The sequence below is a fragment of the Patagioenas fasciata genome, assembly GCF_037038585.1.
Source record: "Patagioenas fasciata isolate bPatFas1 chromosome 19 unlocalized genomic scaffold, bPatFas1.hap1 SUPER_19_unloc_1, whole genome shotgun sequence".
NCBI lineage: Eukaryota > Metazoa > Chordata > Aves > Columbiformes > Columbidae > Patagioenas > Patagioenas fasciata.
In genome coordinates this window covers 1,842,116-1,854,008 of record NW_027288507.1, presented here as the reverse complement: position 1 = coordinate 1,854,008, position 11,893 = coordinate 1,842,116, and the positions used below count along the sequence as shown (strand labels likewise).

General features: G+C 53.2%; 1 protein-coding gene across 8 annotated transcripts in view; it reads right to left on the bottom strand.

Moving 5' to 3' along the window:
- LOC139826612 (ribosome maturation protein SBDS-like) overlaps nt 1–9,511 on the bottom strand; it is a 58,187-nt gene extending 48,676 nt beyond the window's left edge. For 3 of the 8 annotated variants that reach the window (XM_071802951.1, XM_071802952.1, XM_071802953.1), the window contains exons 1-5: nt 6,852–9,511; nt 6,132–6,296; nt 3,065–3,224; nt 2,572–2,668; nt 1,754–1,922 (exon numbers count right to left, since the gene is read on the bottom strand). In XM_071802951.1, the coding sequence (XP_071659052.1) occupies nt 1,795–1,922; nt 2,572–2,668; nt 3,065–3,223 (384 nt within the window). In that variant the 5' untranslated portion in view covers nt 3,224; nt 6,132–6,296; nt 6,852–9,511 and the 3' untranslated portion in view covers nt 1,754–1,794. Of the gene's footprint in view, nt 1–1,753; nt 1,923–2,571; nt 2,669–2,825; nt 3,225–6,131; nt 6,297–6,851 lie in introns of those variants that run through there. The other 5 variants (XM_071802950.1, XM_071802949.1, XM_071802954.1 and 2 more) reach the window with 3 other exon arrangements.
- Nucleotides 9,512–11,893: the final 2,382 nt, after the last annotated feature.

The following is an 11,893-nucleotide window of genomic DNA, read 5'->3' as shown; positions in this document are numbered from 1 at the left end:
CAGAGCAGGGGGCACGGAAACCCAGGGAGGGTCTTGGAGACGGGTCCAGAGAGGATCCAGGTGTACATGAGGAGTGTGGCAGTACACTCTCCCCCTACCCCCTGCCCCGCCTCCGCTGAGAACTGATGTGGCAGCTGCATGTGTGCACCCCCCACATCCCCTTCTCCAGCACCACCCCCCTCTCCTGCAATGGGGCAAGCTAATGGTTCTTATTGTGAGACCGAGGCCAGGGTCATTAGTAGGGAGGAGGGGGCGCACATAGCCACAGTAGGGGTGTGCAGAGAAGCCGTGAAGCTTCTAGACCGCCCACAGTCAGATCTGACACGGATATAAACGGGGTCCCGTTGAATGGCCGTTTGTGGTCTTCTCGGAGCTGCGGGTCTGTCTGCCTGAAGCCTCCCCTTAGGCAGGATCGCCACCTAAAGTAGCCTCCCGGGATTGGGTCAGCCTCGTCGCCTCGCTGGGGTGAGCGATAACTTACTAGGTAGAACTGAGCTATTTCCTCACCAGATCAGCGAGTGTATTAAATAATTCCTCGCCGCTTGGGCGGGTGTTTTCCTCATTATAAACCCGTGGATTTTCTTGAATAATTCCTTGCCAGATTCAGGCAAGCGTATATCCGTAATATAATTTCTCACTAAACATGTGGGTGTATTTTTCCTGGGGTTAGAGACTGTAATAGACTTAACGATATATTTGTTAATCAAACTGGTCTAAATGGATATGTTATCAGTGGCTGTGAAACCTGAGCATATAATATTAGTACATGCTGCCATTAAACAATGCAACCTGTATGTAGTCTTTGTAGAAAAAAAACTGTTCCACAGATATGTGTAAAAGCCTAATTTAGCGTACCCTGCAGAACATTCGGAAGAGGCTGACAGAGAGAAGGGCTCAGGGTCATTAGGAGACGGGAGTGCCGAGGCGCCAGTGAGCCGCTGGGTGCCCGCGGCCAGTGTGGGGGATGTTTGGAGGCTTCAGGGGCACCCCACAACCGGTGTGGGGGTGCAGAGAAGCTTCTAGAATGCCTAGAGTCAGGTCTGATCAGCCTATAAAAAACGGGACTCTCGTCGAGACTCCGCCCATTGTCGCGGGTCTCTCGGAGCACGAGCGAGATGCTGCCGCCGAGAGCCCTCCTCCCCGGGATGGAGACTCCGCTTGCCTTGCCGCCACGGGTGTGAGTAAAACGGCTCGCAGGATTGCGAGTATATTTATACTTTCCGTGCACATTTGCACCTGTAACTTCCCGTGCTTAATATAAGCACGTATAAAATTATTTGCTCGCATAATCGCGAGTGTATTTATACTTTCCGTGCACATATGCATGAGTAACCTTCTGTGCACATTTGCACACGTATAAAATTATTTCCTCGCATAATCGCGAGTGTATTTTCCTCCCGTGCTTCCATATAAGCACGTGTAGTATTCCGTGCACATTTGCACGTGTAAGTAAATTAACCCTCGCAGGATTGCGAGTGTATTATAAATTTACCCTCGCGGAATCGCGAGCGTACACTTTCCGTACTCACTACGAGTACCTATATCCCTTTAAGAATAATCCCGCACCGTGTTCAGGCAAGCGTGTACTCCTCTGGGCCTCAGGGGCGGTTCCGGCATTGTTTTGGGTGAAGCCACGTGCATGCACACTGTGGACCTCCTGTTGTACTAGTTGCTGCCCCTTCATAATTTTCCTCAACTGATACCCGAACCTATATTTAAGTCACTTTTGGAGTGCTAAAACCCTGTTTCTCACCGGTTTAATAAAAGTTGTTTTGGACCCTCTTGTCCCTTAAACTAATCTCGGGGTGCATTCCGTGACACGCTGGCTTTCTTCTTGCTTTGGATCAGCAGCTGCCCCTCCCTCTTGATGTCTTCCCAGGTGGGGACGTGCTCGTCATCTTCGTCATCAGATTTAGAGGATTCTGGAGGAGGGAACAGAGAGAAACGGGCTGGGGAGGGTCTGCAGGGCCACTTCTGCTGTGCCCATGTCACCAGGGAGAGCCAGCACGTTTTGGAGGGCTGGTGACATCACAGGGAGCTTTCCTGCCAAGCCCTGGCTCTTCCTGCCCAGCATCCCAGGCTGACCTGCAGGGCCTGGCAGTGCCGCTGCTGTGGTCCATCCCCAGCTGCTGGGGCTTCCCAGAAAGGTCTGGAGCCACGTGGTGCTGGACGCAGCTCCAGCTTCATTCAAAACAGGTGGCAAGCTCAGAAACTCAGTGGCTCCTCCAAGAGTATCCAATGGGAAGAGGCCACAGACAGACCCCAGCACTGGTTGTTCTTCACAACCAGGTGATTTCGAAGACAAGGCTCTCCCTCCTTGCCCCACAGCATCTTTTCTTGTTCCTTCTGTGGTTCGATGCTCACCACCCCGCCAGCTGCCTTCATGCTCCCACATCCCCACCTAAAAGCACCACCCATGCTCAAAGCCTTGGAGACAGCCCCAAGGTCTGGAGAGAACTCATGGGCTGGGCTCTGCTGGGACAGGGAGAGACAGGCGAGGATGGTCACAAATCCCAACAGGCAGGGGCAGGGACAGTCGCCGTGGGACACGTCCCCGCTAAGCTCTCCTACCGTCATCGCTGCTGTCTCTCTCCTCAAAGGAAACCACCACGTTCTGAGGATCACTCGACATTTTTTTCTCCAGAAAATCCCTGGCCTTCACAAAAATCTGTGAAAGACACCCTGGGTTAATTGTTGAAGGGGAGGTGGGTGTTACAACCCAAGGGATGCCCTTGATGTCCCCCTGGGGGACACTTGGGATGGGCCATCAGGAGGAGCCTGCTGCGGGTCCCCGAAGACCCCAGCAGGGATGGACATCCCACGTATCTCGTTGCTCTTATCCAGGATCTTGCACTCAGGGGGCAGGTGGGCCGCCCGCTGTGCCAGGTACTGCAGCTTCTGGCCCAGGTACTGGAGCTTCTCCTCCACCCCCCGGGACAGGAGAGAGTCATTCTGGAGACGGAGAGAACCACCTTGGTGGGCAAAATGAGCCACCTGGGGTGATGGTGGCTGCGTCAAGTGTCACCGCGCTGTGTCACTGCGCCACCCAGCGCTGGGTGAATACCTGGCCAGGCACGGTGATGCCGTGCAGATGGAATAGGAGGCGGTCGATTCTGTTTTCAAATTCAAGGAGAAGCTCCTCGTTCTTCAGCAGCTGGGCTCGCGACCGGTCTCGCCGGGCCTCTTCGGACTGCAGTTTTGCCCTCAGCTCCTCCTCCAGCATCCTGCAGCCAAGCACAGTCACATCCATACAACTGCACAGGGGTGCAGAGACACCACAAATCCGTTGCAAAAGCTGCCCAAGTTGCAACCCACCACACCCCCTGCCCTGAGTAGGGACATCGTCACCAGCTGAGGTTGCTCAGAGCCCCGTCCAGCCTGGCCTGGGATGTCTCCAGGGACGGGGCATCCACCACCTCTCTGGCCAACCTGGGCCAGGCTCTCACCACCCTAAGCGTAACAAGCGATAAGACAAACAGAAATGGCCTCAAGTTGCGCCGGGGGAAGTTGAGGTTGGATCTGGGGAACAATTTCTTCCCCAAAGGGCTGTCAGGCATTGGAACAGGCTGCCCAGGGCAGTGGTGGGGTCACCATCCCTGGAGGGTTGGACAGACGGAGATGAGGTTCTCAGGGACATGGGGCAGTGCCAGGGCTGGGTTAACGGTTGGACTCAATGATCTTGAGGGTCTTTCCCAACCAAAATGAGTCTGTGATTCTATGACATGGCTGTCCCAAGGGACATACAGGGATGGTGACTCCACCACTGCCATGGGCAGCCTGTTCCAATGCCCGACAGCCCTTTTCAGGAAGAAATTGTCCCCTATATCCCACCTAAAACCTCCCCTGGTGCCAGTTGTTTCAGGGTCTTGGTCTGGTCTTTGCACTCTGGCCAACAGAGAAGCCACAAAACGTGTTGAAGACTTCTCTCTGACAAAGCTGGACTCCATTTTTCCATCTCAGTTTTTGGAGAATCCGGTCTGTGGCCTGTTTGCCAGATGCAAGGGAACACTGAGATGCTTTAGCTGCCTTGAAAGGAGGGGAAGAGCAACGACACGCAGCAACACAGGAATTTCAGGTCTCCTGAAACTGTTAAGTTGTGAGCAGAAGATAAAGGCCCACTGCTTTATCATGAGCATTCCCTGAATGTGTTCAGACACCGCATCCCAACTCCTCACCATGTCTGTGAGGCGAGGAGAAGACGTCACCCCACCAGCGAGCTCCTGCCCGGGAGACAACACTGGGTGCAATCGGACTGACTGCCGCTGTCTTAGCCTGGCCCGGGAGAGGAGGCCGTGGAAATGGATGTGACAAGTGGCAAAAAGGTACAGGAGCGAGTGGGAAGACACCAGAGGCAATGCCTGGGTTTCTAGAGTAAGAAAACACCAAAATACAACCAACCAGGAAGGCAGTGGCAGGCTCAGGAGCATCCCTCTGCCAAAGTGACCCCTGAGCCACACAGGACAGCCCTGCCTGGGACAGCCTGCCTGCACTGGGCAGGGGAGCTGCATGGGGCACAGTAGGGCACTGTCCCCACCCCATGGGGGCCATGGGGCAGTAGAGCCCATGTCGGGGCGTCCCCAAGATGGAGGTCATAAAATCATTGAATTATTTTGGCTGGAAGAGACCCTCAGGATCATGGAATCCAACCATAACCCACCCCTAGCACTAACCCATGTCCCTGAGAACCTCATCTCTGCATCTGTCCAACCCCTCCAATGATGGTGACGCCACCAGTGCGCAGGGGAGCACACACATTCCCAAACACTGGAAAAAGAAAGGTTGCACGGTGCCCTCCAATATAGGAAAATTAATAATGTAAGGAATAAATTAAGAAATGCAGGGGAGGGAAAGGGCTGATGCCATTGGGGTTTCATTAGGTGGCAGGTGGGGGGGTGACACAGCCCAGGGAAGGAAAGGAGAGATTTCCTCTTCTGCCCTGAGAGACCCTTATTCCTTCCACAACAACCACTGCCAAAGGCTTGACAGGAGCTCCAGCGCAGTTGTCTGCAGCCGCTGCCGGTGAGAAACCTAAAATAGGACATGGGAGAATTTGCACGGGAGCGTTCACCACGCGGAAATATCTCTGCCCTGGGAGGGCTGAGGTTGAGTGCGTTGGAGGTTTGTTTTTGTTTTCAAGGATGTGATCAAAATCACATGAAATGACACACAACGAAGGATAGGCACAGGCTGGGACTGACACTGGAGCCTCAGCATCAGGTTTTATCGCTCATGGAGAAAGGGAACCAGGCTAAATCAGCCAGCTGGAGGCCAAAACAAGCAGCTCCTTTGGCTGTTCTGGGACGGGAGATGCAGGCAGGGCCACCAGTGTGGGGTCTGTCCTGGAGCTGCAAGGGTGGGATGTGGGACGAGGCAGACAGAGCTGCTTCCACACAAGGAGGCACAAACATCTGCCATTTCCATGTTGGTTTTAGGAGGGTTAATATATGTGTGGGTCAAAACTCACCATCACATCGCCTGCGTTGGCATTGCCAGCCACAGGTTGGGTTTTAGCATCGTTCTAAAATGCTGGAGGGCCTGAGGCAGCACTGGTGACAGAGGGACAGACCCCCTGGGGTCCATGTCTGTCTTGCGCTGGGGACCCCAGAGCTGGACTCAGTTCTCTGGGGGGCCCCAGGAGAGCAGAGCAGAGGGGGAAGCATCCCCTCCCTCCACCTGCTGGTGATGTGGCCCAGGACACACTTGGCTTTCTGGGCTGCAAGAGCACACTGCCAGCTTATGGCCCTTTTGTTACCCACCAGCCCTTCTCCACAGGGTTGCTGCCCATCCGTCTGACCCTCCCTCCCTCGCCCAGTCTGTGCTGGTACTGGGTATTGCCCTGACCCAGGTGCAGGACCTCGCACTTGGCCTGGATGAATTTCACAAGATTCACATGGACCCCCCAGCCTGTCCAGGTCCCTCTGGATGTCACCCCTTCCCTCCAGTGCCTCGACTGCACCACTCAGCTTGGTGGAAAACCAAATGTGAAGTGTCTTGGGTGATGCAGACATCAGAGAAAGGCATCTGGCTTTAGCTCTCTGCCAAGCACAGCTGGGGAAACCCTTTGAAATGCTTCAGCCACTTTAGCAGAGAAAAATAACACTCCCACACAGTTGCCAGGATTTATCGCTTACAATTTCTAACTGTTGGTGGAAATCTTCATTCTCAATCACTTTAATCAGCACCTTGAGCTTCTCTTTCAGTTTCTTCCCCTCCCTTGCTGGAAGAATAAATCGCAGCCTCATGTGAGCACGTTTGATCTGCATGGTCTCCTTTAACTGTCTGATCACTTCCAGTGCCTACAAAGGTGTTAAAAACAAAGAGCATTTACACACCTGCTTGAAAACCATCACACAGACCAAAACCTCAAATCCTTCGCATCAGCTTCTGACACTTTTGTCAGCGCTGCAGGGAGTTTGCTCGAACAATGCTTTGGTAGATTAACAAGGAAAGGCAGAGTTCTTGTTATTCGTGATCCCTCCAACGCTTAAAAAACCCCTCTGAAATCTTAAATAGCACTTATACTGCAAACCAACATGTGGCTCAGATGCAAGGCCCGATCTATTACCTCAATCAAACTAAAGGACAAAACTTTTCTTTCTGTTCCAGGCGTATCACTGTTGCTGCTTTAATTAGTTTCTTTCTTTCTTTCTCCCTTCCCTGAATTGTTAGAAAACAAACTGCACGAGTTTCAGCAGCTGTTTTCATCCAGCATTCAACCACCGGCTGGATGAAGAATCACTCTGCAGAATTCAGCCCCCAGGGCTTTGCTGATCCCTCTGTGGCTGCAAACAGAGAAATTACACTTGAAGCCACCACCTCTGACCTGAAACCGATTTTGCAAGAAAACAGACCTGCTGCTTCGTGCTCTTGTTTGGTTTGACGGAGTAGTGAATGTCCTTCACGGCTCTTTCTATGACGATCACTGTGTACGGCCTCTTTGTTTTGGGATTCACGCATTTGTCAGCGACAATGGTCGCGATGTCTCTAAACATCTACTCCAGCTGCGTGTGCCGTTCTTTGTCCGATACCTGCAGCTCTCCTTCTGTTAAAATCTGGACAGTAAATAACTAAAAAAACCCAGTTAATAAATGTCATGGGTTTGACTACAGAGTGAAAAATCTAGTAACTCTGTTAAATTTAACAATTGCTTGAATGGTTTGGTCAGATGTGAAGTGGATAAAAAAATAACAGTATTAATAATGTACGTCATTATGACAGACAGCACGGAGAGATTTCAAAGAAAAAACTCACCACAGAAAAACTACAAAAAAAGATGCGCAGATTTCCTTGAATTCACAACAAGCCCACAGTTCATATCCTACCAAGAAGGACTAAGAAATTAGATCTGTTCTTAACATTTCATTGGACTTCCCCAAGTGAGCAACTGTCCCCTTTGCATCCCCTGCATCCTTAAAAATATACCTTAGGTGAGAAACTCTTCAGCACTGGTAATTCTTTTTTTTTTCTGTGTCCACAGACATCAGTGTATAAAAGCTGTATATTCTACAGAGTATTCAGAACTCTTTTCAGCTAAATACATATAAAATATTCAAGACTTGGAGCACAAGTGTGATGGGAGCAGCTGAGGGACCTGGGGGGTTCAGCTGGAGAACAGGAGCTGAGGGGAGACCTTCTGATCTCTGAACTGCCTGAAAGGAGCTTGGAGCCAGGGGGGGTCGGGCTCTGCTCCCCAGGAACAAGCGCCAGGAGCAGAGGAAACGGCCTCAAGTTGCCCCAGGGGAGGCTGAGGTTGGATCTTGGAACAATTTCTTCCCCAAAGGGCTGTGGGGCATTGGAACAGGCTGCCCAGGGCAGTGCTGGAGTCACCAGCCCTGGAGGGGAAAGTCTTCTCCAAGCTTTTATAAAGCTGCTAACCGCGAAGTGGTTGAAACCTACCATCTTACAGATTTCTGTTTGGTCATCCGTCACAAATGCTTTAACAAGATCATCTTTCTTTGCCACCTGGCCTTTGAAAATGTTGACAAACACTCTGTGTGTCTGCAGGACCTCATCAAAATCTTTCTCCCTAGAGATTAGGGCACGGTTAGAAAATTTGTGAAGTCAACAATATAAAAAAGAACATGAGTTTTTAGCAAGGAGGAACAACCTGTGCTGCCAACGAGCCTGGAAACTTCTACTCCTGAGATGTAACTCCCCAGGAAAGCGCAGGGCACTGCCCTGTGCCCAAGGGCGCTCCGCGTACCCGGATTCACACAGATCCCACCACCTTCCTGGGCTGGAGAGCCGCGTACCACAAAAGCTCCCCAGCTCCACAGCCAGGCCCCACCTGGGCCTCTCCCCTGCCACAGCTGGGTGCCCACACGGGGCTGCCCCACAAAACTGGGTCATAGAATCACAGAATGTGCTGACTTGGAAGGCACCTACATGGATCACAGAATAGTTTGGCTTGAAAGGGGCCTTCCCAGCTCCCCCAATGCCACCAGGATCACGGAGTCCAACTCCCGTCCCTGCACAGGACACCCCACAGGTCACCTCGTGTGCCTGAGGACATTGTCCAGTCTCTCCTTGAACACTGCCAGGCTTGGGGCCGTGACACCTCCCTGGGAGCCTGTTCAGTGTCCAGCACCTCTGGGTGAAGAACCTTTTCCTCATGTCCCACTGACCCTCCCTGGCACATCTTCTGCCATTCCCCGGGCTCTGTCACTGTCACAGAGAAGAGCTCAGCCCTGCCCCTCCTGCTCCTGCTGAGGAACCTGCAGCCCATGAGCTCTGCCCTCAGTCTGCTCTGCTCCAGCTGAACAAACCCAGGGACTTCAGCTGCTGCTCAGCCGGCTTCCCCTCCAAACCTTCACCAGCTTAGCAGCCTCCTCTGGACACGCTGCAGTAGCTTTGTCTCCTTTTCTCCTGTGTCCCCAGCCTTGCACACAGTGGATGCTCCAGGTGAGGCCGCCCCAGCGCAGAGTAGAGCGGGACAATCCCCCCCTGCCCGCCTGGCCGTGCTGTGCTGGGTGCACCAGGACACGGGGCCCTCTTGGCTCCAGGGACACCGGTGGCTCACGTTCAACTTGCCGTCCACCAGAACCCCCGATCCCTCTCCATGGAGCTGCTCTCCAGCAGCTCGTCCCCCAGTCTGCCTGTACAGCCGGGGTTGGCTCAGGTGCAGGATCCGGCACTTGCTTTTGTTGAACTTCATGTGCTTGGTGATTGCCCAGCTCTGCAATTTGTCCCGGTCCCTCTGCAGGGCCCCTCTGCTCTTCAGAGTGTCCAAGGGAGGTCCACACAAGCCCCCCCCAGCCGGGCCCCACACGGGCCTGCGCCCCACACGGGCCTGCGCCCCACACGCCTCCCTCCCGCCCTCGGGCAGGCCCCGGGCCGGCACTCACGCTCCGCTGCGCCATCCCATGGCCTTGTTGCGGTAACAGGCGATCCCGAAGCGCCTCCCGGCGCTTTCCCTCTGGTTGGTGGGGGTGAAGACGGACACGGCGGCGGCCGCCGCTGCGCCACGGCCGAGGGGCCGCCTCACGCTGCCTTCCCATTGGTGGCCGCCGCCCCCAGGAGCGCCAGCAAGAACCGTCCGGAGGGAAACGGTGGCCGGAAGGGGCGGGGGTCTGGGGAGCTTGCGGTGTATGGGGGGAGGAATAACCGTGAGGGACGTGAACCTGTGAGGACTGTGGGGGGTGACCGTAGGGTTTGGGCTAAATAACTCTGAGGGCCAGTGGTAATAACGGGGCGGAGTAATGACCATGAGAGGAGGGTGGGTGTGGGGGGTTGATAGCGGCGGGGTCGGGGGTAATGACTTGGGGAGGTGTGAGTGGGAACCGTAGGGTGTGTGGGGGTAATAACGGGGCGAAGCAATAACCCTGAGGGGGGAGTGCATGGGTGTGTGTGGGGGTAATAGTTGTGCATGTGGGGGTAATAACTGGGGGGATGCGAGGGGTAGTAACTGTGAGAGGGACAATAACGGTGTTGGTGATGACTGTGTGTGTGTGAGTGATAACCCCGGGGGGGTGTGTGTGGGGTAATAACTGTGCGTGAAGGTAATAACTGGGCTGGGGGGCGGGGGGTGTGAGGGAGGGAAGAGTAATAACCCTTGGGGGCAATAATTGTGGGGAGGGGAGAAGTGTGTGGGGGTAATAACTGGGGGGGCTGTGAGGGGTGGGTGTGGGTAATAACTATGGAGGGGGCAATAACTGTGTGTGTGAATAATAGCCATGGGGGGGTGGGTGATAGCTGTAGGGTGGGGGGTGATAACTGGGGGTGTAATGATGTTGAGGTGGGGAGAGTGTGTGTGTGGGGGGGTAATAACTGGGAGTGTGTGTGTGTGAGGGGGGAAGGGTAATAACCACGGGGCGGGAAAATGTGTGTGTGTGGGGGGGGGGGGGTGATATCTGGGGGTATGTGAAGGGGTAATAACTGGGGGGGGTGGTTCTGAGGCAGTTACTGGGGTGTGGGATGTGGGGGTCAGTGTGAGGGGTTTGTATGGGGGGTTAGAGGGGTGGGTGAACACGGGAGGGATGGGCTGGGGGTGCAGGATGGCGCGTGCTGGGGTGGGCACAGGGTGTGGGGTACTTGGGCTGCTGCAGGTTTCTGGAGCCCCCTGGAGGGGTAAAACCCACCCCTGTGGGCTGCCCACATAAACCAGTCATGCTGGAGGCACAGGATGAGCTGCTGAACGGGCCTGGGAGCCCCTCGGCTCTTTTCTTTTTTGGGGTTCAGTATTAATTGTGGAGGGGTGAGGGGGAAAGAAGCTTTTTTAGCATTAGTAACAGCCCAGGGGAAAAATAAGTTAGCAAAGCTTCCAGCCTCTTGGAAATGCTCGGTTTCTGAGCTCGTCTCACGTCTGCAGAAACAAGATCCAAGAGGACTGTGGATAACAGCAGGAGGGTGTCATCTGCGTTCCTCAGTCCATCAGTGTTGCAAACAAACCTTATTTAAACTCTTAAATGCTTTTTTTTTTTTTTTTGAGCTAGGTAGTGTCGGTGACTGCACAGGTGCACTCCTGGCTGCAGCGTTATGTACCCTGAATTTTTAAGTTGGTTCAGAACAGTGTGGGTTGTTCTGAACCAACCGTCACCCACATGATAGAATTCTGAAAAAGTATTTTGAAGGTTTCCAGGTTTTAGTCTGGCCTTGAAAGTCTGGGTCGAAGCTGTTGTTGTAACCAGTGTGGTGTCTCATGTACACAAGCAAGGGCTGTGTTCGGCAGCAGCCTCTGTGGCAGTGATTTCTCCCCTGACATGGAGCTTTTTAGCTCCAGAGATCTGCCTGTGTCAGGTCCGCGCAAAACTAAGGCCAGCGAACGTTTTGCAAGGACTCTTTACTTTCAGGCACTTGCACAGCACAAAAGTATTTTCTGCCTTTCCTTAGAACAGAACCTGTATGATTATTTTTCTTGTGTGCTTACACTGAATTCATCCTGTAGGAATCTGCTTTTGCTAAATCTGTTATTTATTCCAGATCTAGATGTCTCAATGGATACGTGGAACTTCTTCTATACTTCCCTGGTGTCCTTATGGCTGCACAGACTTTACGTTGATTCTGTTGTTGCTGTTGGTGAGGCGTGGAATGACCTTACAACCCTTGAGGTTATAAGGAAGGTATGTATTTAGGTACGATGCCGGACACACGGGGAATCATTTCACCTAATACGTGTGTAAAATTACAGTAGCTGTGAGCTTGGTTAAATGCAGTAAAGCGTTACATATTCACGGAAGTTTTAGGAACACCTGTACATATTCATAACCTGTCCCCGAGAAGGCGGTTCTTATTGCAATGAGTTCAGGAGACCATTTCCAGAGTCTCCGGCTCCTCCTGGTTGCAGCTGCGCAGTGATCGTGACCCCGGGTCCTCTTCTCTGTACCCGATCACCTTTGGTCCAGTGTGATGAGTTGGTTGGGTCTCAGACTGCTGAGTTGGTTAAAACTGTGTCCAA